At 53.1% G+C, this 26,850-nt stretch overlaps 1 protein-coding gene and 1 long non-coding RNA gene across 2 annotated transcripts; one reads left to right on the top strand and one right to left on the bottom strand.

Annotated features, from left to right (window-relative positions):
• Positions 1 to 1,387: 1,387 nt before the first annotated feature.
• Positions 1,388 to 7,247, bottom strand: CRYGN (crystallin gamma N). Its single transcript, XM_055420335.2, has 4 exons — positions 7,160 to 7,247; positions 4,904 to 5,152; positions 3,115 to 3,260; positions 1,388 to 1,656 (listed from the first exon to the last, which is right to left on the bottom strand). Exons 1-4 carry the CDS (start codon positions 7,178 to 7,180, stop codon positions 1,521 to 1,523), a joined length of 552 nt encoding a protein of 183 aa, XP_055276310.1. The 5' UTR covers positions 7,181 to 7,247; the 3' UTR covers positions 1,388 to 1,520.
• LOC129552176 (uncharacterized) lies at positions 1,856 to 3,611 on the top strand. The gene is made up of 3 exons (XR_008685186.2): positions 1,856 to 1,905; positions 2,169 to 2,268; positions 3,515 to 3,611. It is a non-coding gene; the product is annotated as an uncharacterized LOC129552176 (long non-coding RNA).
• Positions 7,248 to 26,850: the final 19,603 nt, after the last annotated feature.

Raw genomic sequence — 26,850 nt, forward strand, 5'->3', positions numbered from 1 at the left:
ACAAGAGCATGGCTTTCGGCAAACCCTCTTCTTGACTTACAGGAGGTGAGGCATTGTGGGCTTAGGGTCTTGCACTGGTTTGCAGTGAGTTTCATGGTAGTTTCTTCAAGTCCTTAGTTTAGATGGAGAGAGCTCAGGACTCTGGCGGTCGGCCGTGGGCAGGAGGCGCGTTACCTTGGTCACTCCCGGGTCCAGCAGCTTATTTGTCGTCTCACTGAGTGGGGGGTACGGGGGTAGGCTGGACACTGAAGTGTGGGTGGGGAGGGTCAGGAGCTTCTTTTTTATGGTTGGGTGATTTATTTTCGGCCGTGCTGGGCCTCCGTCGCTGCACATGGGCTTTCTCTGGTTGCGCTGCGTGGGCTTCTCATTGGGTGGCTTCTCTTGTTGCAGAGCTCGAGCTTCAGTCGTTTCGGCACAGGGGCTCAGCAGCTTTGGCTCCCGGGCTTTAATGCACAGGCTCAATAGCTATGGCACTTAGCGGAGCTTTGTTGCTCCAAGATGTGTGGGATCTTCCCGGATCAGGGACGGAACCCGTGTCTCCTGCACTGGCAGGTGGATTCCTTACCCTTGAGCCAGCAGGGAAGCCATGGGGGTCTCTTATTCCTGGAAACCCCACTCCCTCCCAGGCCAGGTTCCTCCTTCCCTGTCCCCTGCGGGGGATGTGTGTGTGTGAACGCCCCTCCCACCAAGGTGGGCCCACTGCCCTGGAGAGGGCCCCGTACAGAGCGGGGGTCCTGGGTTGAGCAGCACTGTGAGAGTCCAGGATGGGGTAGTGATGCTCCCCCGCCTCCACCCCCGCCTTTCAGCCCTGAAGGTGCCTCCTGTCTCCACCCCCTCCCCGCCTCAGAGCCCACCTGATCAGGCAACAACCCCCCCTTCCCCCCCCCTCCAAGCCCTTCAATGTCTTTCTCCTTAGGGGCTGTAAGGGGTGATGTGCCCCCGCACTCGGGCCCATCCTTTCAGAAGGTTCTCCCCTATGAGAGTCTCCCCGAGATGCCGACTCAGGGGCCCTGGGTCAGGCTTTGGTGGTGGAGTGGACCAGGCCACACCGGCTGGCCTGGTCCCCTCCCCCACCCCATCACACCCTCCATCCTTGCCCCTCCCCCATCAATTCCCTCACCTCGGTCCCCCTCCCCCACCCCATCACACCCTCCCCCATCACAACACCTTCCCTCCTCCCCTAGCTGGCCTGGGGCAGCATCATTGGCTTTTCACACGTGAAACGACAGGGTTGGACTCCATGACCTGCAGGTCCCCTGCGGCCCTAACGTTCTCCCAGCGGGTGCCTCACCGCATCCCCCTCCACCCTTCCTGGTCAGTCCTTCCAGGGCCCGGGGCACCCCCACCTACCCACTTACCCCCACACTGTCCCTTGGTCACAAAGGGCAGAAAAGTCACTCAGCACTTGGCTTTTAGGACGTTTATTCCCCACGGTCCCAGAGTGGGCAGAGGGGACTGGCCCTCTCCTCGGGGGGGTGCAGCTCCTGGTCGTGGCCAGACCTCGGTGGGCGGGCGGGCGGTTAGAAGAAGTTGGCCACCCGGCGGAGGGACTGGACACGCGCGCTGTGGGCCTCCCAGTCGGAGAAGCTGCGGAAGTCGCCCCTCTCCACCAGGTACATGCGGCCCCGGTAGTTGGGCTCCTCGTAGAGAACCCACCTGGGTGGGGGGCGGCAGGAGGGGTGGTGGGGGTCAGGGGCGGGGGCTGATCAGATCCTGACCTTGCAGCCCCACGGCCACCCTGACCCACAGCCGCCACCCCGCGCCCCTCCCACTCAGACTACACATCCTGGGGCGTCATCAGGCAGCTTGTCTTGGCCACGGGCTTACATATCTCCTTTTCAAATTGAAGTCAAGGAGGCAAAGGATGAAGGCTGCATGGGGAGTGAGCAGAGCCCGGGTCCAGAGGTAGCATCCACCACGGGCAGCCTCCAGTGACCCCTCACCCCTCTGAGCCTCATCTCCTCTGAGGCAAAGTGGGGCCTGAAGTCCCTGTAGTCAAATCTTAGCTCCTACCTCCCTGCCTTCTTTCCTAAACAAGCCCCTGGGACCCCCAGGGGTGAGTGGAGGTTGGGCCTCAGGGCTCAGGACAACTTCTACCCAAAGGTATGACTCTGGCCTCACAAGACACAATTTAGCCAGCAAATGGTTGTTTTGGAATTCTCTCCCAGATCCCCAGGTGGCATCAGCTTGGGGCAAACCTGGAATTTCTGAAAGACCTTTGGGTCAGGGCCCAGGGCCCAGCAGCCAACATCCGTCATGCCAGGAAAGGTGGGGAGCATCTTCCTTCAGTCCCTGGCATGACCATCCCTGGCACCCTGACCCCATGTCTTAAAGGATCCCACGATGCTGTGACAAGAGCTGGGCTCCTGGGACCCATATTTTGGGGCTCTTCTGGGGGCTGGGGCTGAGGTCTGGGGAGACACCCAGTCCAGAGCAGGAACAGCCTGACTTGGAGCCAAAGGCCTGCCTGTCATCCCAGCGGGGCCACTCACTGCAGGGTAGGGATAACTTTCTGGGCCTCAGCTTGCTCCTCTGTAAAATGGGGACACACTGTCCACCCAGCCAGGTAGATGGGGAGGAGATGGCCAGCTTGGGTACGAGCAGGAGCTGTGAAACTTGGCCCAATGGGCATGCACAGAGGGCGCAGAGACTGCCTTGGCTGGTGGAAGGAACTGGGTGTGCAGGGAAAACCCACTCCACCACGCGGTCCACCAGAAATGAGCCACCTTGAGGCATGTCTCCCCGGGGAGGCCCGCCTAGTGGGGCTGGGTGCTTGGAAGGAGAGAGGTCCAGTGCAGGGTCAGTGAGGGGTGGGCAAGTGGGCAGGGCCACCCTGCCCAGAGCAGACTTCCCCTAGCTCAAGCAAACCATAGCCCAGCCAATCCTAGAGAATGACTGTCTGCAAAGGGCCCCCTGCCCTTTGCGGGGGGTGGGGTGGGCGGGGGCCCTATGGAGCCCCGCATCCCCTCACCCTGGCCTTCCTGGGCCAGGGAGGCGGCTGGGGGAGGGAGGAAAAGGGTCTCAGGGCAGGGGACAGGCTGCCCCTCTGCTGGGGGTCCGACCCACCCTGGCAGGCGGGGACCCGTGGGTGGAAGCCAGGTGGGTTCTACTCACGCTCCATCCCCGTACGCCTTGATGGCGTTGACACAGTTCTTGGTCCAGCCCCGACTCTGAAGGAAGGGACAGTCTTCCTTGAACTCCAGGCACTGGCCCGTGAAGTTGCAGCCCTCGAAGATTTCTAGGCGGAAGTGTTCCCCGTGCTGCGGGCCCCCACCGAGAGCGAGGAAGGGAAGCGGGTGAAGGGAGTGCCCACAGAAGCATGTATGGGTGGGAGCGGAAACTCACCCAGGGCCCCGGGGGCACCCAAGAGCTCCTGGGCTGAAGAGCTAGTGAGTGCCCACCCCAGCCCAACACCCGCCCCTCAGCCCAGAACTGGCAGATAAGACTTGTTTGGATGAAAGGCATCTATTTCTTTACAAAGATTCAGTCTACTCTCCTCTTTCTTTAACTAAAGAACCCAGGATCCAGCTTGGAACAGCGGCTGCCCTCGGACCAGTCTGGGGCACTGGGCTTCCTCCTGCCCAGACACACCACCACATTCCTGTGCCCATCACCCCCCCGCCCCCGGCCACCCTGCCCCGGGCTACAGGCCATGGGCAGCTTTTAAAGGATAATATTTTACAAACTGTAACAGAACCTTTTATTAAAACATGAAGCCAAAAATCTAAAACAAATAAGAGATCTCATTTGCTAAAATCCCTGCTGGCTCACTGGGCCGAGGACATACCCTCTTAAGAGTCCCCTGTATTTCCAAAAGCCCGAGGCGGGCCAGCTCCCCTTGGGCTCTGGCGCCGGCGGGGGCTGGGTCTATGCCAGAGCTGGCCCCAAAGACAGTTCTTTATGAGAACAGCATTCAAAAGATAGCCGGGATAGTTTTCATACAAATAGCATTATGCAAGACCCAGGGCCAGCCATGGCAATTCCTTTTTTCCAAATGTCCATGACCTGATGGGAAGCCTAAGAAAGCATTCTTACAATCTGAGAGGGTTAAGCCCAGCTGGGTTTTCAGCCCTTGTGGAAAAGAGAGAGGTTAAGGGGTTTCTACTCAGGAGGCCCCTCCCCTGGGGGTTCTTAGATGCTTGTCCAGGGAGGCGCTCCTGCAGACACAAGGTCTGAGACGCCCCATGAGTGGCTCACCCAGCTCTCCAGAACCAGCCGTGTCCCACCCTAGCTTCCAGAGCTCACAGCAGACTGGTTAGAACTTAAACTTGGGTGACTCCTAAGGAATGGGAATGCCCAGTCCTCAAACCCCACGCTAGGGACAACCAGACACACACAGTCCTTCGCAGAGGAGGAGTGACACCCCGTATCGTCCACCCTGGGAAATGGCAGCCGTCTGCTGGGTCCTGTCCCCTAGTTCTCACTGCCTGGCCAAGGATGCCTAAGCATCTCCCATCGGCCACTGGAGCGAAGGCTCCCGAAAAGTGCTACAAGGTGACTTGCCTGGTGGACACACCAGGCCCACATGAGCCTTACTTTAGCAGAATGCTTCCCCCATCTGGCTGCAAATCCAAACTCCTGATGTTTCCAATAGCATCTTAAGTGGAAAATTCAGCAAGATTTTGGCATCGGAAATCGAAACTGATGCATGGCTGAAAACGCGGGCAAGAAGACTCCCAGGGGCTCTCCGATTTGGTCCTCATGCGTGGGAGTGGCTAGGTCTGTGTGGGGACATCTCACTGTCTTAAAGATCCCATGGTCTCATTCGTTCCTAAGGCTGGGAGGGTCACCCCCCACCCAATACCTGTTCCACGTCTTGAGCGGGCTCACGGAGCCCTGGGTCACTCCAGTAGGAAGCCCCCCAGCCCCACGCCGGCCAGGTGGAGGACCCCGGCCCACTCACCATCCTCACAGGCCGACAGGAGCCCATGTGGTCGTTGTGGCCGTTCCAGCGGTAGAAGTCAGGGTAGTCGCCGTGCTCCAGGATGAACTGCTGGCCCCGAAAGTCGGGGTGGTCGAAGCAGACCCAGGCCCCACTCTCCACACGGACCGAGTTCACCCGGTTCATGAAGCCTCGATCCTGGAAGTTGTCACAGTCCCCGAAGACCTCCAGCTTCCTGCCCGTGAAATGCTTGCCCTCGTAGAGTGTGATCTAGAAGAGCCAGGTGAGAGGGCACAGGGTCGGGCATGCCTCTCCTTTCAGTTCTGGGAATGGACACATGGGGCCCAACACCCCCACTGAACGCTGAGTCCCCAGGCCCAGACCTGCTGCATACACTACGTGCTCAACCCTGTCTCTTGATCGGGTGAAAGAATGCATGGTCGGCTAGTTGAGGTCAGCTGCAATGCCCTGCCGTCCCCACCCCGGGGGCCCACGGTTGAGCAGACAAATCTCAGAAGATCCGAGGAGACAGGCACTTCCCCTTTGTCCAGGGGCCCCTGTGAAAACAGGCTCTTTTCAAACTGCCACTGCAGTTTTTAAACTCAGTTTTTGTTCATCATTAAAACACAACATCCAAGGAAATGCTTCCAAAAGAAAACACTTCACTCAAGACTCACCATTATAACTCAGTTTTCAGAAAGTCTGGTTTCTGGGACCCGTCTGCTTCACCGGACAGACTGAATCCAACAGAGCCACGTCAGGGCCCGGCGTGGGATTAATAGCTCAAAAGTAGGTTTTTTCAGTGTAGCCCCGTCCCTTTGTGCCCTAGGCCACTCCTCCGAGTGACATGCATGTGTTAGATCTGGAGCTTTTCTAACCCGGCAGTCAGTTCAGACACCGGGCTCCATGGTGATAGAGCACTGAAGGGTGTCCTCAAACTGAGCACCGTGAACCCGATGATAACTAGACCTGTTGTGGTGATCATCTGGTAAGGGATAAAAATATCCAGTCACTACATTATACACCAGAAACTAAGCCAATCGTGTCAGTCAACTGTACTTCAATAAAAACAAAATGGAAACAAACATGAACCATATCAACCTTAAACTCACTCACTTTCTGCAGAGGAACCTAACATTCCAACCATTTGATAACTCTTCAGGGGCTTCCCTGGTGACTCAGAGTCTGTCTGTGCAATGCAGAAGACCTGGGTTTGATCCCTGGGTTGGGAAGATCCCCTGAAGAAGGGAATGGCAACCCACTCCAATATTCTTGCCTGGAGAATCCCAAGGACAGAGGAGCCCGGTGGGCTACAGTCCATGGGGTTACAAAGAGCTGGACACGACTGAGCGACTAATACTTTGGGCTCCTAGAAGGGGCCTGGCAAAGCAATCCTGCCTGGGCCCAGTGACTGTGGCCATCACGTATGTTTGCTATCACGATGGTACAACTGCCCCTCTGGGCCCCAAGGAGTTAAGTGAGGCCAGAGGCTTTGGCCGAAGGGATGTGCGTGGACTCGGAAGCTCTGAAAATGCCTTGTTTCTCCTCTCTGCCTCTGCCGCTGTCAGGGTGTCACTCGGCAGCACAGAGGGTGCGTGGACAGTGGTGGAGGGTAGCTCCTGGGGCTGTTCGTTACTGAGGCATAACTTAGCCCGCGCAGACAGATGCAGTAATACTCTCACTCACTAACCTTAAATGTAGCCCCTGGGTACCAAAAGACAGGGAGCCAGAGAAGACGGGAGGGGTCCAAATTTACCCTCCTTCCCACACAAGTCTGTTTGAGAGCTCTCCCCACCCCCAGATATTCAAGGACAACTGGTCACCCACAGAATTCGGAGGCCCCCTCAGATCTGAACAGTTGTGCAGAGAACTAGTCCCAAGTGCCCCTGGGCAGATTCTGAGGAAGGAGCAGCCCCGTTAGAACAGCCCCAGGGAAAGAAGCGGGCCCAGGGCCTGCAAGGCAAGGCAGGAGTCCCCCACCGCAACCCAGGCCCCCCTCACAGCTCACCACCCTGCATGCTCCTGGCTGGGGGTGAGGGTTGGAGCCCCAGAGCTAGAGCTTGCTGGAGGGGCTGGAAGGGGTGTTGGGGGGACTTCCTAACCCCCACATCACAGAGGCGCTCAGCCATGGCCAGGCTACCCCGGGGTTGTCAGATGCAAAGGGCACCAAGCAGCAATTTGCCACCCTCTGCCCCCAGCCCGCATCCCGAGCACCAAGAGCCACGGGAGGGGGTTCTGGGCCCCACCCCGGGGCCTGCGGTTGCCGCGGGCACTCACCTTCCCCGAGCGCTGCGCCATGGTGCGCCTGGGCCGCCTGCAGCTCTGGCCCGCGGGGCCCGGATATAGCGGGCGGCACCCTGCTGGCTCAGCGCCGCCCCGACAAAAGATTTGCTGGGCCGGCTGGTTAGTGCTGTCGGGCATGCTAAGCCCGCGAGGGGCCGCCCGGCCGAGGGACTCGCCCCGTCTGGGGGTCTCCCCGGTGCTCACGGGGGTCACCGCGACCCGAGGCCGAATCTCTCTCTCAGGCTCAGCCTGCCTGCTGGCCCTGCTGAGTCAGGACCACGCGCCCCCGCTGCCCCACCCCTACCCTGGGGTGGGGGTCTCCAGGCTGCCCTCCTCCTCACGGAGCCCTGAGCCTTCCCAGACAGACGGCCACTCCCCTCTCCCACCCGGACCCGGGCTCACCCTGTTACTGAGTCGTTCTTTGGGTGAAGGATGGACCCCAGGCTCCAGAGGGCAGAGATGACAGTCCCTGCCTGCCACCTGCCCTCTTCTCTTGTCCAACCCAAATTGGTGTACCCCACCCACAGTGAGGCCAGGCAAACCCAGGGTTGGAGCTGGGCACAGAGAAAGGTTTCTTGCAAAGGACAACCAGGCGACTCATGCTCAAAAGGTTGCAACTCCCTGGTGGGTTTCAGGTGTTTTTAAAGCAAGGTGAGGAGGAGAGTCACAGGGTGTGTGCTGATCAGCTCTGGGATAAGTGTCTGATTGGTTTTTGGTGAGGTAATGGGGCAGTGTCACAGGGGTTAACATGATCAGTCCTCAGGCTCCAGTAGGTCTGGGGGCTACAGTGCTCACGGTCATCAAGTAGTTAGCTTCTTTTACTTGGTGGGGATTTTAGCATCTGTAAAACAACTGAACTGAAAACAACTCAGGAAAGGTGCACACTTTACCTAGGTACTTCAGGGAGGAACGAAAGATTCTGTGACTGCCACATGGCTGATGTACTGTTCAAATTCTTACCAGTTCTCCTGGCCCAGCTACTATCCATTTTTATCACTACATGTTCACATCCTTCCAATCACTAATTCTTTTTTTTTGTTGTTAATTAATTTGCTGTTGTTCAGTCACTAAGTCGTATCTGACTCTTTGAGACCCCATGAACTGCAGCATGCCAGGATTCCTTGTCCTTAACTACCTCCTGGAGTTTGCGCAAACTCATGTTCACTGAGTGGGTGATGCCATCCAACCATCTCATCCTCTGTTGCCCCCTTCTCCTCCTGCTCTCAATCTTTCCCAGCATCAGAGTCTTAGTTAATTAAAGTTAATTTATTTTTGGCTGTCTGGGTCTTCAGCTGCATCCATAGGCCTTTTCTGGTTGGGCATGTGGGCTCTTAGTTCCCTGACCAGGGACTGAACCTGTGTCCCCTGTATTGGAAGGCGACTTCTTAACCACTGGGCCACCAGGGAAGTCCCCCAATCATGAATTCTTGAGCCAGGCTTTTGTGACTCAGCTGAGGCCTGGGAGACAACAGTTTTTCTCTAAACAAGAGGCAGGCAGGGGCCATGGGAGGAGGACGGGGTCTGTCCCAGGAAGGCCCCTTAGGGTCCTGCTCTGTTACACTGTGGTTTTTGTTCCCAGCCCCACCGTATCTTTTCTCTCCAGCAGCACCCTGGTCTGCCCCCCACCCCCCAAAGCACACACACACACCTCCGTGTCTGGCAGTGGTCCCGAAGCCTCCACTTCCGTCTTGCTCCCGGAATCCTGTCCTCTACCACCCCCAGTCAGTGCTCACCCTCATCTGTCTAGGTGTCACCTGCCCCAACTTGAACCACCCCCCCTGCCCTTGCGGATGGGCTGCAGGGCTCAGCACCCAGACCACCCCTGATGGCAAGGACGGGTTTACAGGAGCATGCAGGCCCGCCTCAGCGTGGGGCTTTCTAGGGCAGGGAAGTTCCTGGCACAAGACTGAGGCTCAGGCACGGTTTACAGGGTGAACAGAGTCAGCACTGCGGCCACAAGATGTGCAGGCCTCAAATTGCTGGGGAGACGAGATGTGAACACAGGAAACAGTGCAGGGTGGTTAGCTGGGGCGAGGGGCCAACCCGGAGCTCAAAGGAAAGAGACATCATTTGGAGCAGGGGGGACCCCGGGGGGCTTTCCAGGGCACAGGGCAGCGAGGAGTGGGTGTGGGAGCGGTCTGAGCTGTTTTCGGGAAGGCAGGTGTTATCACCATCTCACGGACGAGACACTTCAGGTTCAGGAAAAAGAAGTCATGGATTCTGGGGGTTCAGGGGGCCCTGCCCCTGCTCTGGGAGGCTGTCACGTGTAGTAAATACACTATAACCCGCATGTCACCCTGCATCCAAGGGTCAGGCCTGCCAGGGGGCCCAGGCATCCACACTGGCCAAACCACACATTCTAACATTTGCCTTTGGACACGGGCCCTGTCGCGGAATATAATTAAAAGCAAGCTCTCCCAACCCAGAAAGCCTGTCCATATAGGTTAAAGAGAAAGAACGGTCATATTATTGACATTAAACCAAAAAGCGACGCCTCCCAGGCAATCTACAGCAGTGACTGCAAAGACAGGGGCGTCTCAGCCTTCACACAGCCAGGCAGGCTTTCTTATTACCCACACGTACGTGTGCTCAAGGTAAAACGGCTCCTTTTCTCGTATCTGTATGCCCATAGATAGGCTTTGCACTTCAGAGTAAGGTGATGGCTGAAGTTAAGCCCTTCTCCTCCCAGGAAACTGGGAGGTGGGATGTTATTGTTTCAAAGAGACAGCTCCCAGCTCCTAGAGGAAAAACCTTCAGAGTATTAGGCTGGCAAGAGGCTTAGTTAGCCGTCAAACTGATGCATATACATGAGAAAAAGAGGAATTCTGGAAGAGAAAGGCAGGGAAGTCTCTTCCCTTGTATTCAACTGGGAAAATTAAACCCTTTATTATTTTTTAAACATAGGCTTTACTTTTTCTAGGAGTTTTAGGTTCACAGCAAAATTGACTAAAAGTGTAGAGAGTTCCCACGTCCTCCCCACACAGCGCCCCCCACACAGCTTCTTCCACCATCAGCGTCCCGCCCCAGATGGTGCATTTCTTGCAACTGATGAAATATACTGACACATCATTACCACCTGAAGTCCATAGTTTACATTATAATTCACTCTTGGTGTCGAGTTTTGACAAATGTATAATGATATGTATTTGTCATTACAGCATCTTAAATATGGAATATTTTCATTGCCCTAGAGTTCCATAGAACAGCAAAGAGAGATAAGAAAGCCTTCCTCAGCGATCGATGCAAAGAAATAGAGGAAAACAACAGAATAGGAAAAACAAGAGATCTGTTCAAGAAAATTAGAGATATCAAGGGAACATTTCATGCAAAGATGGGCTCGATAAATGACAGAAATGGTATGGACCTAACAGAAGCAGAAGATATTAAGAAGAGGTGGCAAGAATACACAGAAGAACTGTACAAAAAAGATCTTCACGACCAAGATAATCACTATGGCATGATCACTCACCTGGAGCCAGACATCTTGGAATGTGAAGTCAAGTGGGCCTTAGAAAGCATCATTACGAACAAAGCTAGTGGAGGTGATGGAATTCCAATTGAGCTATTTCAAATCCTGAAAGATGATGCTGTGAAAGTTCTGCACTCAATATGCCAGCAAATTTGGAAAACTCAGCAGTGGCCACAGGACTGGAAAAGGTCAGTCTTCATTCCAATCCCAAGGAAAGGCAATGCCAAAGAATGCTCGAACTACCGCACAATTGCACTCATCTCACACGCTAGTAAAGTCATGCTCAAAATTCTCCAAGCCAGGCTTCAGCAGTATGTAAACCGTGAACTCCCAGATGTTCAAGCAGGTTTTAGAAAAGGCAGAGGCACCAGAGATCAAATTGCCAACATCCGTTGGATCATGGAGAAAGCAAGAGAGTTTCAGAAAAACGTCTATTTCTGCTTCATTGACTATGCCAAAGCCTTTGACTGTGTCGATCACAATAAACTGTGGAAAATCCTGAAAGAGATGGGAATACCAGACCACCTGACCTGCCTCTTGAGAAACCTTTATGCAGGTCAGGAAGCTACGGTTAGAATTGGACATGGAACAACAGACTGGTTCCAAATAGGAAAAGGAGTACGTCAAGGTTGTATATTGTCACCCTGCTTATTTAACTTATATGAGAGTACATCATGAGGAACACTGGGCTGGAAGAAGCACAAGCTGGAATCAAGATTGCCAGGAGAAATATCAATAACCTCAGATATGCAGATGACACCACCCTTATGGCAGAAAGTGAAGAGGAACTAAAAAGCCTCTTGATTAAAGTGAAAGAGGGGAGTGAAAAGGTTGGCTTGAAGCTCAACATTCAGAAAACAAAGATCATGGCATCTGGTCCCATCACTTCATGGGAAATAGATGGAAAAACAGTGGAAACAGTGTCAGACTTTATTTTTTGGGGCTCCAAAATCACTGTGGATGCTGATTGCAGCCATGAAATTAAAAGACGCTTACTCCTTGGAAGGAAAGTTATGACCAACCTAGATAGCATATTAAAAAGCAGAAACATTACTTTGCCAACCAAGGTCCGTTTAGTCAAGGCTATGGTTTTTCCCGTGGTCATGTATGGATGTGAGAGTTGGACTGTGAAGAAAGCTGATCGCCAAAGAATTGATGCTTTTGAACTGTGGTGCTGGAGAAGACTCTTGAGAGTCCCTTGGACTGCAAAGAGATCCAACCAGTCCATTCTGAAGGAGATCAGTCCTGGGTGTTCATTGGAAGGACTGATGCTAAAGCTGAAACTCCAATACTTTGGCCACCTCATGCGACGAGTTGACTCACTGGAAAAAGGCTCTGATGCTGGGAGGGATTGGGGGCGGAAGGAGAAGGGAATGACAGAGAATGAGATGGATGGATGGCATCACCGACTTGATGGACATGAGTTTGAGTGAACTCCAGGAGTTGGTGATGGACAGGGAGGCCTGGCGTGCTGTGATTCATGGGGTCGCAAAGAGTTGGACACGACTGAGTGACTGAAATGAACTGAACTGAACTGAAAAATCCTCTGGGCTCTGCCTATTCATTGCTCTTCCCCACTGTGCCCCAACTCCCGGCAACCACTGACCTCTTTCTGTTTTTATTTTTTAAAACTTAAATTAAATTTTATTTTGGCTGAGCAGTGGCATGCAGGATCTTAATTTCCTGACCAGGGATTGAACCTGAGTCCCCTGCAGTGAAAGCCTGAAGTCCTAGCCACTGGGTCACCAGGGAAGTCCCACGAATACTGTGCTTATGGGTAAAACCATGGGACAATTGAGGTTTCCCTGGCGACTCAGTCTTAAAGTATCTGCCTTTAATGCAGGAGATATGGGTTCAATCCCTGGGTCAGGAAGAGCCCCAGGAGAAGGGAATGACAACCCACTCTAGTAATCTGGCTTTGGAAATCCCATGAACAGAGGAGCCTGGCAGGCTACAGTCTGTGGAGTTGCAAAAGAATCGGACACAGCTTAGCAACTAAACCACAATGGGACAATCGCTCACTGATGGTTGCTGCTGCTGCTGCTGCTAAGTCACTTCAGTCGTGTCCGACTCTGTGTGATCCCATAGATGGAAGCCCACCAGGCTCCCCTGTCCCTGGGATTCTCCAGGCAAGAACACTGGAGTGGGTTGCCATTTCCTTCTCCAATGTGTGAAAGTGAAAAGTGAAAGTGAAGTCGCTCAGTCGTGTCCGACCCCTAGCGACCCCATGGACTGCAGCCCACCAGGCTCCTCCATCCATGGGATTTTCCAGGCAAGAGTACTGCAGTGGCTTGCCATTGCCTTCTCCGCACTGATGGTTACAGGGTATCAAATACCCCTGGGCCCTGCCAACTGAAGGCTTCCCTCCCTCAGTCATTCTGACAAACACTTTCAAATTTCCAAATGATCCCAGGGACCATTCTCGCCCCCTTCGAGGTTCACACCTTTAGTGAAATTGCTGGGGCAAGCATGAGCACACCTTCAGCTCCACGGGATGCAGGAGAGGGCCCCTGACCCGTGGGTTTGTGTTCAGCCACACAAACTGGGTTTTCTTCGCTGTTTACTGCTTATTCATATCCTTTGTCCACTCTCCCAGATCCCCTCCTGACTGGTGTGTGAGTGTTAACCTAAACCTATCACCTGTTCCTTTGTGGTTGGTGTCTATCAGCCTGTTAGCCTATCCTTTTCACGTCTGTATGTTACCCTGTTATCTGTTCCCTTGTTCTGTCCATGTGTGTTTTAACCTGCCATGTAACCTGTTCTCTATCCCTTGGTGGTGTGTGTGGATTATAAAGACCTTTCCCCATCTGTGGCTTAGACCACTGGCCTGGGTCCCGTTGGACAGGCACGGAGGGAGCTCCTTTGGCCAAAACCTGTGCTCTGCTAAGGCAGCCTGTCTGTGGACCAGTGGGAGCCTGAACCTTCTGGGTGGACGGGTGAGACATCCTCTGGCTTGCTCAGTGTTCGGCCCTACCAACCAGGGTGCCCTGCTCTGCCCTAGTTCAAATCCACTTCTGGGAGACTGGAAGATATGTCCCTTCCACAAGAGGGGCCAGAGGTCTCCAGGAGGAGCATCAGATTGGGGCAGGGAAGGAAGGTGTGGGAGCGCAAAGGCCGGACGCCTGGGTCCTAGAGGAATCCCCTTGTTCCTCCCACACCAAAACCTACCCTCAAATACTGAGCGATGAAGTAAGTGAAAGGTGCTGAAGCCTGACCCCTAGAGGTGGTTACAACAACTACACCTCCCTTTCCCAGGGAAACGGGCCAGGCTGGGATGGGTTTCCCTGGTGGCTCAGATGGTAAAGAATCTGCCTGCAATTCAGGAGATCTGGCTTCGATCCCTGGGTCAGGAAGATCCCCTGGAGAAGAGAATAGGTACCCACTCCAGTATTCTTGCCTGGAGAATCCCATGGATAGAAGAGCCTGGCAGGCTGCAATCCATACTGTCAAAAAGAGTCACACACCTGAAGGGACTTAGCACGCACATACAGGGAGGATGGAGAAGCTCTATTCAGTCAGCAAAAACAAGACCGGGAGCTGACGGTGGCTCACATCATCAGCTCCTTATTGCAAAATTCAGGCTTAAATTGAAGAAAGTAGGGAAAGCCATGGGAGAAGGCAATGGCACCCCACTCCAGTACTCTTACCTGGAAAATCTCATGGATGGAGGAGCCTGGTGGGTTACAGTCCCTGGGGTTGCTACGAGTCAGACACGACTGAGCGACTTCACTTTCACTTTTCACTTTCATGCACTGGAGGAGGAAACGGCAACCCACTCCAGTGTTCTTGCCTGGAGAATCTCAGGGACGGGGAAGCCTGGAGGGCTGCCGTCTATGGGGTCGCACAGAGTCGGACACGACTGAAGCGACTTAGCAGCAGCAGCAGCAGGGAAAGCCATGAGGTCATTCAGGTATGACCTAAATCAATCCCTCATGATTATACCGTGGAAGTGAGGAATAGATTCAAGGGAATAGATCTGACAGACAGAGTCCCTGAAGAACTATGGATGGAGGTTCATAACATTGTACAGGAGGCGGTGACCAAAAGCATCCCCAAGAAAAAGAAATGCAAGAAGGCAGAGTGGTTATCTGAGGAGGCCTTACAAATAGCTGAGGAGAGAAGAGAAGCGAAAAACAAGGGAGAAAGGGAAAGATACACCCAACTGAGTGCAGAGTTCCGGAGGACAGCAAGGAGGCAGAAGAGGCTGTCTTCAATGAACAGTGATAGGAGGTAAAGGAAAACAACAGAATCGGAAAAACCAGAGATCTCAAGAAAACTGGTGGTATCAAGGGACTATTTCATGTAAGGATGGGCATGATAAAGGACAGAAATGGTAAGGACCTAACAGAAGCAGAAGAGATTAAGAAGAGGTGGCAAGAATACATTGAAGAACTGTACAAAGAGATCTTAATGACCCAGAAAACCACAATGATGTGATCACTCACCTAGAGCCAGACATCCTGGAATGTAGGGTCAAATGGGGCTTAGAAAGCATTACTACGAACAATGCTAGTGGAGGTTATGGAATTCCAGCTAAGCTGTTTCAAATCCTAGAAGATGATGCTGGGAAAGTGCTGCACTCAATATGCCAGCAAATTTGGAAAACTCAGCAATGGCCACAGGACTGGAAAAGGTCAGTTTTCATTCCAATCCCAAAGAAAGGCAATGGCAAAGAATGTTCAAATAACTGTACAGTTGAGCTCATTTCGTATACTAGTAAGGTTATGCTCAAAAATCCTTCAAGCTAGGCTTCAGCAGTATGTGAACTGAGAACTTCCAGACTTACAAGTGGGGTTTAGAAAAGGCAGAGGAGCCAGACACCAAATTGCCAACATTCCATGGATCACAGAGAAAGCAAGGGAATTCCAGAAAAACATCTACTTCTGCTTCATTGACTATACTAAAGGCTTTGAGTGAATCACAACAAACTGTGGAAAATTCTTAAAGAGTTGGGAATACCAGACCATTTTACCTGCCTCCTGAGAAATCTTTATGCAGGTCAAGAAGCAACAGTTAGAATTGGACATGGAACAATGGATTGGTTCCAAATAGGAAAAGGAATACGTCAAGGCTGTATATTGCCACCCTGCTTATTTAACTTCTATGCAGAGAACATGTGAAATGCCAGGCTGGATGAATCACAATCTGGAATCAAGATTGCCAGGAGAAATATCAACAACCTCAGATATGCAGATAAAGATGATGGGGAACTATTTCCATTCTCTGGAGAGTTTGCTCCTTGGAGGTTTTGCTAAAAATGGCCTTTAAAACAATCTAGGCCTAGTGCTTTTTATGTGGCTGGATTTTTTTGACTATGGATTCAATTCCTTTAACAGTTATAGTTCCATTGGGGCATTCTACTTTTTTCTTGGGTCATTTTTGGTAATTTATACTCTTTCATGCTATGGATCATCCACCAAAATTTTCGGTTTTACTGGCATACCGAGTTCATAGGGGCTTCCCCCGTGGCTCAGTGATAAAGAATCTGCCTGCAATGTAGGAGACACAGGAGATGCGAGTTCAATTCCTGGGTCAGGATGATCTCCTGGAGGAGGGCATGGCAACCTCCTCCAGCATGTTGCATGGAGAATCCCATGGACAGAGGAGCCTGGAGGGCTACAGTCCATGCGGATCACAAAGAGTCAGACATGACTTAAACAACTCAGCAGGAGCACCAGAGTTCATAGCATCCATTTACAATTTTTAAATGTTTTATCTGCCATGATAACCTCTTTTCTCTGCTGATATTCAAATCCGAGTCTATCTGACATTTGCGTGTGGCCCTGGATCCTTTCCCGCATGGGTTGAATCTGAGTCCTTCTCTCTGAAACTTCTTTTCCTTCTGCCCTCTCCCCCCAGGGGTGCCCTCATATGAGCCCAGAAAGATGAAAGGAGGCCAGCCTGCGGGCAGTGCTGGGTGGGTGGCCCTTTCCCCCCCTCCCAAGGCTGTGAGTGTTTTCCCACTGTGGGAAGAGTGGGTGCTTGTCTGCTTTCCTTCAGGTGACAGCATCTCCCAGGCCAGGGTGGGGGTGGGGTGGGTGGGAGTTAAATCAGCAGTCAGATGGTCTCCTCCGTGGTTCCTGTTTCCTTGGCCTTCCTCACTGGCATCCCAGAAAAGGAAGCTGGGATGCCCATCTGGCAGATCAGTCGTCCCCAAACAGAGCTTTCACGGGGCTTCTCTGATCAGGGAGCTCCGGCCCATGTGGCTCCTCACACAGCCCCCCGCAGACAGAGGGAGATGCATGTCTGTCCCCTGAGAGGCCAGGCGACCAGCACTTTTGGCACCTCGAGGGGTGGAGAGCCCCCCGAGAGGTTACACGGGAACTCTGGGTGGCCAGTCACCCATCCCGTGCGGGGAGGGTGGAGAGCCGGAGAAAAAGATGCAGGCCCGATGCGCCCCCGCCGGGATCCGGGCGAGCGGAAGGGCAGACGGGGCCGCGTGCACTTGGACTTGGGGCGAGAGACCCCGGGTGCCTCTGTCCCCCCATCCCCGCGCCTTTGCGGAGCTTTGAGAGGTTAACACGCCCAGCGCCAGGCAGAGCGCCCCCTCCCTCTCCTGGGGACCCTCTCCCGCCCCCACCGCCGGCCCGCTTTCAGATCGCCCTTCACTCCGAAAACCCGAGAAGGCATCGCGCGCGGAAGATGAGAGAAGGAACCGCGGAGCAGCTTGCGGGTCACCAGTTCGAGGACCGCGGGCAGGGCCTCCGCCCCACTCCCAGACCGGCACCCCGCCCCCACTTCCACCCCCGTACCCCGCTAGAGGCTGCGGGGCCCGGGAATGCAGCAGCAAGCGCTCGGGGGCCGCGCCTCGCCCGGCCGAGGTGCGGGGCTGCTCTCAGCTTGGTCGGCTCCGGACTCACCCGACGCACCAGCAGCACTTCGTTTGGGGTTAAATCACATGGCGCGGACAACGGGCTGCAGGTGCCACCGGGGAAAGAAAAATTGTTAGGAAATACCCCCTCGAAACTGAAAAAAAAAAAGTTTTTTTTTTTGTTTTGTTTTCTGTCTGAAAGTTGGGAACTTCTTATTCTGTGGTGGAACGCCTGAATGCAACTCAAGAAACAAGCATCACTGGAAACAACCAATTAAGTTCAAACGCCTCTTCATTTTGCAGATGGGAAAAAAAAAGGTGGAAGGTGGATTGTTGAGCCAGCGGCAGAGGGAGGGCAAGACGGAGGGTCCCTGCCCTTCTCAGCAGTCAGCCCAGGATCACGTCTTTATTCCAGGGGCTACATCTTCCCCAAGGGCTTACATAAAGCAGGCAGTGTGCCCCCAACCCTGCCCCTGCCGCCAACTCAGCAGCATCAGGAAGGGAAAGTCTAGGTCTCAACCGCAGACTGAGCCTGCATGAAGCGCCCGCCCCCACCTTGCGGTGGCCCTGAGGGTCACACTCTCCCGCGTCCTCCGTGGTCAGGCCACTCTGGATGGTGGCTGTTCCCTTGCCCTCTGTCCACCCCGTACCTGACCAGGGCCGCCTTCACCTCCACCCTGCTCCCCCGACGCCCCCTCCTGTGTTCTTGCCCCAGGCCCCCGCTGGTGATTGTTCTTATCAGAGGGGTAGTGGGTGGCTGCCCCCTGCTCGTTTCCCTGGTAACTGATGAGTCAGCCTGACGGTTCCCCTATGACTTCCCTTCCCTTGCCAGAAGCAAGGCCTGCTGCCATGTCCTGTCCACTGTCCGTGGGCTGTCACTTCAGGAACTTGCCTCCAAGGTGTAAGCTTCCCCGTCCATTAAACAGCTGTCTCTGTTGCTGGCTCCAGGCTCGTTTTTCAGCCTTGAAGCTGAGCCAACCAAAGCCCTTATAGGCCTCGGGGTGCAGCCCAATAGTGCACACGTGTGTTCACATGCATTTTCCTTCTGCAGGGGATCTTCCCAACCCAGGGATCGAACCTGGGTTTCCTGCGTTGCAGGCAGATTCTTTACCAACTGAACCACTGGGGCAGTCATGAGAGTCGTGCCTTATAAAGTCCCCGGAGACCGGCCTCTCCCCTAGTACCATACTAGGACTGTGTCTGTGAGCCAGGAGGCAGGCCTCTCCTGACACCCAGTCTGCCGGGACCTTGATCTTTGACGTCCCAGCCTCCAAAGGGGAGAGAGAAACCTCTGTGGTGATGGGCCCCCCAGTCTGTGGTGCTGTGTGAGCCCGGCCCGAGCGGGCCCGGAGAGCAGTCACAGCCTCTCTGAGCATCAGTTCCCTGCTGTAAGCCTGAGAGTCCTGGCCACTTAGCTTCCTTGTGCTTACAACCAGCTCTCTCTGGTTTGGTAGGAACTGTCCAGGTTTTCAAAGTCCAGCCTTGCAGGACCCCTGAGGGTGGCCACAACGATTATCAGAAATGGAGCGGCTGAAAACAACAGAGATGTATTCTCTCCCAGTTCCAGGGGTCTGAAATCTAGGTGTTGGCAGGCTTGGTTCCTTTCTGGAGGCTCCGAGAATCTGTTCCACGTTCTCCTGGCTTCTGGGGGTGGTGACACCCCCTTGGCAGGTGGCTGTGTCACTCCAGTCTCTGCCTCTGTCTTCACATGGCATTCTTCCTTGTGTCTGTCTCTCTGAGTCCAGATTTCCTCTTTTCATAAAGACGCTGTTGGTTAACCAACCCTACCCTCATTACATCTGTGGAGGCTCTCTTTCCAGATAAGGTCACGCGCACAGGGGCTGGGGATCAGGCTACAACACGGCTTTTTGGAGGCCAGAACTCAACGCCCCTCAAGGACCAGGCAAGCTGGGCCGGTGGGTCAGCCTGCACACTCTGAAGTCCTGCAGTCATACAACTCCCACCTGTGACCCCCCTTATTCTGAGGTATCATTGCCTAGGTCAGTTGTTCCCAAATTGTGGTCCCTGGATCCCCACCAACAGCAGCAGCAGCCCTGGAACTTGCCAGAAATCCAGATGTCTTCAGAGAATCAGAAACTCTGGAGGGGCAGGGGCGTCCCTGGTGGTCTGGTGGTTGAGAATCTGCCTTGTGAGGCAGGGACAGGGGTTTGATCCCTGGTCAGGGAACTGAGATTCCCACATGCTGCGGAGCAACTCGGCCCATACACCGCAACTGTTGAAGCCTGCAGGCCCTGGCGCCCAGGCGCCACACCTGGAGTCCATGTTCCACGATGGAAGGTTCCCCATGATGCAGCGAAGATCCTGACATAGCCAAATAAACAAACAAATAAACTCTGAGGCTTCCCAGGTGGCGCTTGTGGTAAAGAATTCTGTTGCCAATGCAGGGGACATAAGAGACACAAGTTCGATCCCTGGGATGGGAAGATCCCCTGGAGGAGAAATGGCAACCCAATCCAGTATTTTTTCCTGGAGAATCACACAGACAGAGGAGCCTGGTGAACTATAGTCCAGGGGGTCACAAAAGAGTCAGACACAGCTGAGCACACTGGGGGTGAGCCCTCCGCCCCCCAGCCCCGTGTGTTCTCCCGAGCCTTCCAGGCAGCTCTGGAACCAGTCAGGGTTTGAGAACCAGCAGTCAGCGGAGGTGCTGCCCCCGCAGGCATTGCAGGGGCGTCTGTGACGACCCAGGGCTCTTCCACTGGTCATTTTACAACTTCACGCGACGGTGCTCCAGTTACAGGCACAGAAAAGGCTGTGCCTCTGAATGATTTCTGCTCTGGGATAATGACAATGCACACGTCAGAGCTGAGGAATGTAACCTTTCCAGCTGTGCCAGATGTCAACACCAGGCTGGCCCTCTGCTTAAGCCTTTTAGGGTAAAGTTCAGGGCATGTCACCCTCACAGCCACACCACACAGAAAAACTAGATGACCGCATGGGTTTACTTGGATTCTTTGATGGGAGTGATGGGAGCAGGGGGAGAAATGAAAATTATAAGAACACCAGGAAGCCAGGACTCTTGCAGCAGGCGGCCTTCCCGGTGGGAGTGGCTGCCGGGCAGGGCTGCTTTGCTTTTGGAAGTAATGAATCAAAGCCCTGCCCAGGCCATTCTTGGGCAGCAGCAAGAACTGGGTGAAAGGTCTTGACTCTTGAGGACATGATGTTTCCAGAATCCTATTCATGCCTTAAAAAGATAAGCCGGGAAATTCCTCAGCGGTCCAGTGATTAAGACTCTGTACTTCCAACGGGGCTTCCCTGGTGGCTCAGCTGGTAAAGAATCCGCCTGCAAGGCGGGAGACCTGGGTTTGATCCCTGGGTTGGGAAGATCCCCTGGAGAAGGGAAAGGCAACCCACTCTAGTCTTCTGGCCTGGAGAATTCCGTGAATTGTATAGTCCATGGGGTTGAAAAGAGTCGGACATGACAAAGTGACTTTCACTTCACTTCCAACGCAGGGGGTGAGTGAGGGTTTTGATCCTTGGTGGGAGGACTAAGATCCCATATGACACGTGGAGCAGTCAGAAAAAAATAAATAAAAGGCATAAAAACAAAAGACATGTTTAAAGGAAAAGGTGAGCTAGGTCCAGCATTCTTGCCTGGAAAATTCCGTGGGCAGAGAAGCCTGGTGGACTCTAGTCCATGGTGTTGCAAGAGTCAAACAGGACTCAGCAACTAAACAATAAAACGAAGAACTTAATGTTGATGGTTCCAAACTCAAATCTGTATCCATTAAACCAAAAAGAAAAAAAAAAGATGACCCAGGAATTCCCTGGCGGTTCTGCAGTTAGGATGGCACTGCTGAGGGCCTGGGTTCAATCCCTGGTTGGGGAACTAAGATCCCAGGAGGCTGAGCTGTGCAGCCAATAAAAGGCAGGAAAAAAAAAAAAAGAGCCAAGTGCATCTCCCAGGTTGTAGCAGAATGTGGGAGCTGGAGGGACCTGGAGGTGTGAGACGACCTCAGGGAAAGGACTGATGTCCCCATTGAGAGTCCGAGGGAACGCGTTCTCTGTCCCCTAACCAGGGCTCCTCCACCGAGTAACCGCAGGGGCCCACTGGGTGTGTGCGACTGAGCGCCGTGGGTCCAGACGGACCTCCCGTGCATGTGACCTGTGAACTTGGGCGGACTCACGTGTCTTATCATCTTGTGTTCTCGATACCTCGGGCCAGACTGGCAGGAAGCTTCCTGGTAAATTTGCTTGTGGAGGAATTTGTGACTTTCCATCTTGCCCTTTTGGGACGACGATACGGCAGGAGTTCAGAGTCACCGACCGTGGCGGGAGTCGCTGGGTTAGGAACCTTGGAGCTCCAGCAGCAGTGGAGGCCCTGCTGAGGTGGGAGAGCGCAAGCCCGGGGGTCTGATCAGCTCGTTATCCAGAGGACAGTGGTCAGCACTGGTGCTGGGCTTTGGAAACAGCCAAGGTTTCTGTACCTGTGGCCATGACAACAATCCGCGGCAGAGAGGTCTTCTCGGTACAGGAACCAAGACCAGAGGCCATAGCGGAGCTGCCCAGAGACACAGACACATTAGCTGCAGAGCTGGGACCATGACCGCCGAATCTTCGTCTGATGTGCCATTCATCTGGGGGGTTCCCTGTGTGTTGGGGTCACATTCACGCGTGGTGTTGTGCAAACAACAATTAACTGAGTTACGTGCGGGGGGTGTGGGGTCTCTCAGGAATCTGGCCCCTCCTCTGATAACAGATGTTAAGTTAGCTCTCAGCGTCTCTGCAGCCCTAATTGCAAAGCAGACTTCCCTGGGTCAGGCTAGGATGCTGCCAGAGGTAAAAAGGGTAATAAGGACGGGAGAGAAAAACTTGACTCATGTCAAGGTTTTTGGCCTGATGTGTAAGTCTCCCCTCATGGGGAGATGAAGGAGTGCTATGAAGATAAAAATTCTAGAATTTTCTAAGAACGTTTTTGAAGACGCCCCAGTTTCCTGCTGACATGGCCTTCATGTCAGCCTCTGTTCATCCACACAACAGTCTCGGTCAACGGAGTAACCAGGGCAGCCATAAACCTTCCGCCAGCAAGCCGCTCACGTGCGGCTGGAGACCACAGGAGCTGGAAGGGTTTTCTCAGGAGTCCAGACTTCTCCAAGAATCATTAAACCTTTTCTCCATTGAGATGATCTCCTAAAGGCAGTGCTGACTGTGGTCCTCTGACACCCTATTAAGAGAGCGTGGCTCTTTCCTTGTTGGTGAGCTGCTCAGTCGTGTCCAACTCTTTTGTGACCCCGAGGACTGTAGCCCTCCAGGCTCCTCTGTCCATGGGATTTCCCAGGCAAGGATACCAGAGTGGGTTACCATTCCCTTCCTCCAGGGCATCTTCCCGAGCCAGGGATTGAACCCTCCTGCATCTCCTGCATTGGCAGGTGGACTTTTCGCCACTGCTCCACCGGGAAGACCATCGCTTCTTCCTCGTTAGGAGTGATAAGGGATGGACCTGACCTGAGACGGATTAAAGGCCATCCCAGTGTCCTGTGTGAAAGGGGAGGGGTTCCTGCACATTGCAGCAGACACAGGCCCGATTCCAGGGAACCTGTCTAGAAGGCAGCATGCGGGAGGGGTCAGCTACCCATCCACTCAACAAACAGGTACCTGCAGGCTCCAGGTCACCACTGGGGAGCATGCAGGAAGAACCTTCGAGAAATCAGTGAAAACCCTGGCAGCACACTGTCCAAAAGTATCAGCTTTTTCATAGGTCTGGAGATGAAAGGCTCGCACCAGTCTGGGGCTGTTTAGGAAACCGGCCCATTCCCAGCACAGCGAGCTCCTCGAGGCACGGCCACTTGCCCCACTGCCAGGTGCCTCCTTAGCGGCTGCAGGAAGGGTCAGGACGGGGCTGGTGATTTCTCAGCCCAGAATGTCATCGTCTGCAGTCCCCTAGAAAACCCCCTCTGTGAGGCTTGTCTCTGACCCGACTCCCTTTTCCCCGGGGGTGTTTGTCAAAAACAATCAGTGGCAATTTATTTGATGCTGTGAAAGTTGCTTAGTCGTGTTCAACTCTTTGCGACCCCATGGACTATACAGCCCATGGAATTCTCCAGGCCAGAATATTGGAGTGGGTAGCTTTTCCCGTCTCCAGGGGATCCCCAACCCAGGGATCGATCCCAGTCTCCCACATTGCAGGCAGATTCTTTACCGAGTCACAACAAATGAAAACAAGGAAGCTCTTAATTTTTTTCACAAGAAAAGTTGGAAAATGAGATGCCCGAGGCCCTGGACAGGCACATTTATTATTAAAAGCTTTTAAGCAAGGGAGTAACATAAACAATGTGTAAACACATTGATTTGGGCTGCAGTGTAAACACTTTGGAGGGTGTGCCGTTAGAGGAGGGCAGCATGCAGTTAACACGGAAACAGTGGGGAAAAGGTAAGATTTCAGAAGGCAATGCCTTTAGGGTTTGTTGCCGGGTTGGCTGAGGATGGCTCCCAAAGCCTAGCTTCACCACCGAGTGGTGCCTTTTCCTGAAACAGGGTCCAGTGGAAGACCATGTTTATTGGGAAAATCAAAGAATTCAATTTGGGGCATGATAAATTTGAGATCATGCCTATGAGACATCTAAAAGACAGGCCTGGAGCCCACAGAGGCGAGGGTGGGAAAAATGAATTCTTGTCTTCAGGAAACATTGACAGACTTAATTTTGGGGGGATCCAAAATCACTGCAGATGGTGACTGCAGCCATGAAATTAAAAGACACTTGTTCCTTGCAAGAAAAGTGATGACCAACCTAGACAGCATACTAAATGCAGAGACATTACTTTGCCAACAAAGGTCCATCTAGTCAAAGGTGTGGTTTTTCTGGTATGGATGTGAGAGTTGGACTATAAAGAAAGCTGAGCGCCGAAGAATTGATGCTTTAAAACTGTGGTGCTGGAGAAGACTCTTGAGAGTCCCTTGGACTGCAAGGAGATCCAACCAGTCCATCCTAGAGGAGATCAGTCCTGAATATTCATTTGAAGGACTGATGTTGAAGCTGAAACTCCAATACTCTGGCCACCTGATGCAAAGACATGACTCATTTGAAAAGACCCTGATTGATTTCCCTGATGCTGGGAAAGACTGAAGGCGGGAGAAGGGGATGTGGACCTGTTTGAGTAAACTGCGGGAGTAGGTGAGCTGCAAAGCTGCAAAGAGTCAGACACGACCGAGCGACTGAACTGAAGGAAACAGCACCCAGAGCTGTGTGTGGCGATGAAATCAAGAAGGAAAAAGGGCCCACAGGGAGGTCAATGGAGGAGACAGCCAAGGAGACTCAGGCGAGGGTGAGCTGGGAGACCAGAGGGCGGAAGTGAGACTCGCAGAGACGTCGCCAACCGTGTGCAGCGCTGCTGGAGGGGCAGGAGAGAAACTAGGGAATAACCCGTTGGATCTGGTGACAAGGAGGTGATGAGCAACTGTGGCAAGAGCAGCATCACTAATGACCTGGTGGGCAGTGAACGGACAATTTAACTTTGGTCAAATTCCATCACATTAACTTGAATTTGTCATGTGATTTCATAGTTTGTATTTACTATGAACGGCAAGATAGTTTTGGACATACACCTCATTTTGTTATTTGCACTTACAATACTGCAGTAAATCTAGGATAGCATGCATGTTCCACTAAGAAGAATTTTAAAATGTAAGGCACAGGTCTTAGGAGTGATGACATAAAATATTAAATAACAACGCTGAAGTCGAGCCTGGCAGCTCTAAGGGCCCAGAGTGAATGTGATTACTGCCTGCTGCTAACACTGCTAAGGCAGTTTCCTTGTCTGTACAAAGCCTGGCCCTGCTTAACAGGGCGAAAATGAGTCACCCAGTCGTGTCCGATTCTCTGTGACCCTGTGGACCGTAGCCCGCCAGGCTCCTCTGTCCATGGGATTCTCCAGGCAAGAATCCTGGAGTGGGTAGCCATTCCCGTCTCCAGGGGATCTTCTCCACACGTGGATTGAACCCAGGTCTCCGGCACTGCAGACTCTTTACCTGCAGAGCCACTGGGGAAGCCCTCACAGGGTGAATGTGAAGCAAACCGGAACAGGTGCCGCTGGCCTCCTCCCATCCCTGTCTCCCGGCCACGCGCTCGTCCCCGAGTCCTGCCGCTCACTGCACTGGGAAGCAGGACCGCACGACCCTGGTATTCAAGGGCTGAGGTCAGACGCAAGCTCTCCAGGGTGCAGAGTTCTGTTGTGTTCCTAACACTTGGAACGGTGGCTAGCACACAGTAGGCGCTCAGAACACATCTGAATGCACAGTTGAGCTGCACCATGTGGAGGGCCATGTCACCTCCAAACAGGAAAGCCAGGCCTAGAGATGATCTGAGAGTCACACTTTAGTTGCCAGGATGAATATGCTGGGCTTCCCTGGAGACGCAGTGGTAAAGAATCTGCCTGCCAATGCAGGAGACATGGGTTCTATCCCTGGGTCGGGAAGATCCCCTGGAGCAGGAAATGGCCACCCACTCCAGTATTCTTGTCTGGAGAATCCCAAGGACAGAGGAGCCTGGCGGGTTAGGCTACCATCCACAGGGTTTTGAAGAGTTGGACATGACCGAGCGACTAACATTTTCACTTTTCTTTTTTTTCCACATTCAGTCAGAGTACTGACATATAATATTACACCTAAGAATAAACACTGTTAATGATACTACATTGCTAAAACTTATCTTTATTTAAATAAAAAATATTTGGTGAAGTTTTTCTAAGGCTCAAATTTCATCCTTGAATGATGAGGCACAAAAAAAAAACTTCAAAGATCCAAAATAATGACATATTCTAAAAACATAACTTTATCATTAAAAAGTCAGTTACAAAGTGAAATTATATTTGATCAACAGAATCAGTAACATTTAAATGTTAGAAATGGCCCTGTGAAATTTTACCTGGGAGAGGGCAGCATTTAACGTTATCAGTCAACTAAGCCAGAGCTGAGGTGACAGACACCAGGCAATTTCAGTCTCTGGTTGTCCTTCCAAGCTGCTCCTTTCAGAGCAGGCGGTACGTGAACACAGAAGACTGACCAGCAATCTATCCTGTCCTTCAAACTCCTGGAGGTTTGGGATGGGGACAGGTCAGGATATTTCCTAAGTAAGATCCTATCTGCTATGGACATCAAGCTAAGTACAAGGAGGGGCAGTAAGTGTTTCCCTACATCTCCTTCAAGTGCCTAAGAAACAAGCCAGAGGGAGCCCAGAAGGCCCTCAGGAAGCCTGTAGTCCCACCTGCGAGAAACACTCCACCCAAGAGGGGGCCTTTGGGGGCTAAGGTGGGCACAGTCATTATTGGGGAACACTCCTCTCACAGATCTCCCCCCTCATAGCCACTCAACTTCAAGCAATTAGAGACCCCCCCAAATTCAGGCACTCTACCCCACTGCCCATGGCCACCAGGTGGACCCCTCGCCTC

Source organism: Moschus berezovskii, chromosome 3 (genome assembly GCF_049115385.1).
Source record: "Moschus berezovskii isolate FMDL1 chromosome 3, NW_MosBer_1.0, whole genome shotgun sequence".
Lineage (NCBI taxonomy): Eukaryota > Metazoa > Chordata > Mammalia > Artiodactyla > Moschidae > Moschus > Moschus berezovskii.